At 35.0% G+C, this 2,283-nt stretch overlaps 1 protein-coding gene across 1 annotated transcript; it reads left to right on the top strand.

The window, feature by feature from the left end:
* Positions 1–287: 287 nt before the first annotated feature.
* On the top strand, positions 288–853 carry LOC121965103 (meiosis expressed gene 1 protein homolog). The gene is made up of 2 exons (XM_042515269.1): positions 288–437; positions 672–853. Exons 1-2 carry the CDS (start codon positions 291–293, stop codon positions 798–800), a joined length of 276 nt encoding a protein of 91 aa, XP_042371203.1. The 5' UTR covers positions 288–290; the 3' UTR covers positions 801–853.
* The last annotated feature ends 1,430 nt before the right edge of the window (positions 854–2,283 follow it).

Genomic DNA, 2,283 nt, shown 5'->3' with positions numbered 1-2,283 from the left:
TCATGTTTTTTAAAGAAATCAAGTCAGTTTGCAAGAATGGATCAAAATGTTGACTTTGCTGTTAAATCTGGATCTCCTGCACAGTAAAAACATGTTTGTTTTTGTGTTATGATGAAAAGCTTCTCTTGATCCTCAATATAATCATAATACATATTTATATTATGTTTAGAAAAAGTAACCGATGAGTCAGTTATGACCTTATTTTATGATTTTCTCTTATCTTGTCACTCATCAGAAACCAGTCTGTTGAATTTAAGAATTTGTGCATCTCTGTGACGTCTCTCAGCATCATGTCCTGCGCGACCGACAACAACTGCAGACCGAAGTCCATGAGCAGAGCCAAAGACTGGACGGCCGAGGTGGAAAACCTCTTCAGGTTCCAGCAGGCCGGCTACAGAGACGAACTGGAGTACATACAAGTCCAACCAGGAGCCGCGGTAAATATTCTGGCCTGAAGCTTGTGATTCAGAAAAAAAAGATATTTTATTTTACATTATTTTTTAATTTTATACCATATTTATTATGAAAATCTGGAATACAGGCTAAATACACACAAAATGACTAAAAGAGACACAGTGATTTATAATGTAAAAATCATCCCGGTGTGTTTTTGTTTGTTTTTGTTTGTTTTTGTGTGTTTTTGTGTGTTTTTGTGTGTTTTTGTGTCTCAGGTTGACAGATGGCCAGACACCGGCTTCGTGAAGAAGCTCCAGCGGAGAGACAACACGTTTTATTACTACAACAGGAAACGGGAATGTGAGGACCGAGATGTCCACAAAGTCAAAGTCTACGCATATTAATGTGCTCTGGACTCCAAATATATTCATACATTTATCAGGATGATCTTTTAACGACGCACGCTACAGATTCACTAAATCTGAAGAAGAAGATGACCTCTCTGTTTTCAATAAAATCATCTTAAAATGAGAGCAGCTGTGTAGACTCACAGCGTGTGAGTGTTTCTGCCGGACCACAGAGTGAGCATGATTATCATCATCATTATTATTATTATTAATAATTATTATTAATAATAACATGTAGCAGTATGTAGCCTACATTCCCAATTTTCATTATAAACGTTGTGTAAAATATATTTAAAAATACAAAAATAATGTCAAAATTAGAATAATGATAATAATAATAATAAATCCCCTGCATGGTTTAGCTAAAGAAGTAGATCACCTAAAAGTCTACATATTGTCCATTAGGGAAGTCTGTTTCACAAAAAAAGAAAAATGAAGGTTACCGCTGTAATGTGGCTCTTATAAATGACATTTTTTGACTAATTATCACAATTTTCAGGCTTACTGAGTGAGTTAAAACACACATATTTGCCTGAGTTTGTGTTGCAGCAGCCCTGAACACGTTTCAAGCGTCAGTTTCATGAGTTACTGAAGTTTTTTTTTTTTAAATTTACCACGTTGAGCTTTAATGAGCAGAGATTTCACGCCTCCTCTGTGTAACATTCATGAGCTGTTTGAAATGTGACTGCAGTGTTTCTGGGATTAAACGCTGGCCTGTCACACTCTGCTCATGTGATGGGACAGGAGGGCCGGGATTACACAGAGACCCCACTGCTGCCAGGTTTTTTTAACCCCCGAGATCACCAACCGGTCGCTGTATTGAGCTGCTGTGTGAATGAGAGATTTGAGCTTTATTATTCTGTAATTAAGGAAAAAAAATCTGCACACAAAGAAACAGGAGCTGATGTGACTGCAGCTCCACACACAGCAGGTGAGTTCATTACATTATTCTAACAGTATAGCCAATTTATAATAATCAGAACTTTTTTCATTCTCAAAAATTTATTTAGTAATTAACCCTTTAAAATCTGGACCAATATCTCTTTTCTTGTGTTGCTTTCAGACTCCTTATACGAGTCTTTAAACCTTCAATTGGAGCAATTTCTCTCAAAAATACGGGAAAAAAGAGCAATATCAGAAATATTCCACAAAGTTTAGTGGTGTTACAAAAATTATTTTTAAAAAACAAGGAAATGTCTCAGCGGAAAAAGCAAAGGGAGAACTGACTGTATGATTACCATGATTAGAGATTTAACATTATGTTGAGAAGTTATTATAATCTTTAAGTGTCTCTTTCAGGTCATTTCCTCTATTTTATTTTATTTTATTCAAACTTTAATTTACTGTAAAAAATTGCACTTTCTTGCAAAATGTCTTTCTTATTATTTATTTGTTAATTCTTAAGTGCTTGTCTCATAAGATGTATTCAAAAAAAGCCACAATTATTTCTGTTGTAACACTACGTCATCAATTACGGCAT

Source organism: Plectropomus leopardus, unplaced genomic scaffold (genome assembly GCF_008729295.1).
Source record: "Plectropomus leopardus isolate mb unplaced genomic scaffold, YSFRI_Pleo_2.0 unplaced_scaffold18600, whole genome shotgun sequence".
NCBI lineage: Eukaryota > Metazoa > Chordata > Actinopteri > Perciformes > Serranidae > Plectropomus > Plectropomus leopardus.
This window is presented reverse-complemented; position numbering and strand designations above follow the sequence as displayed.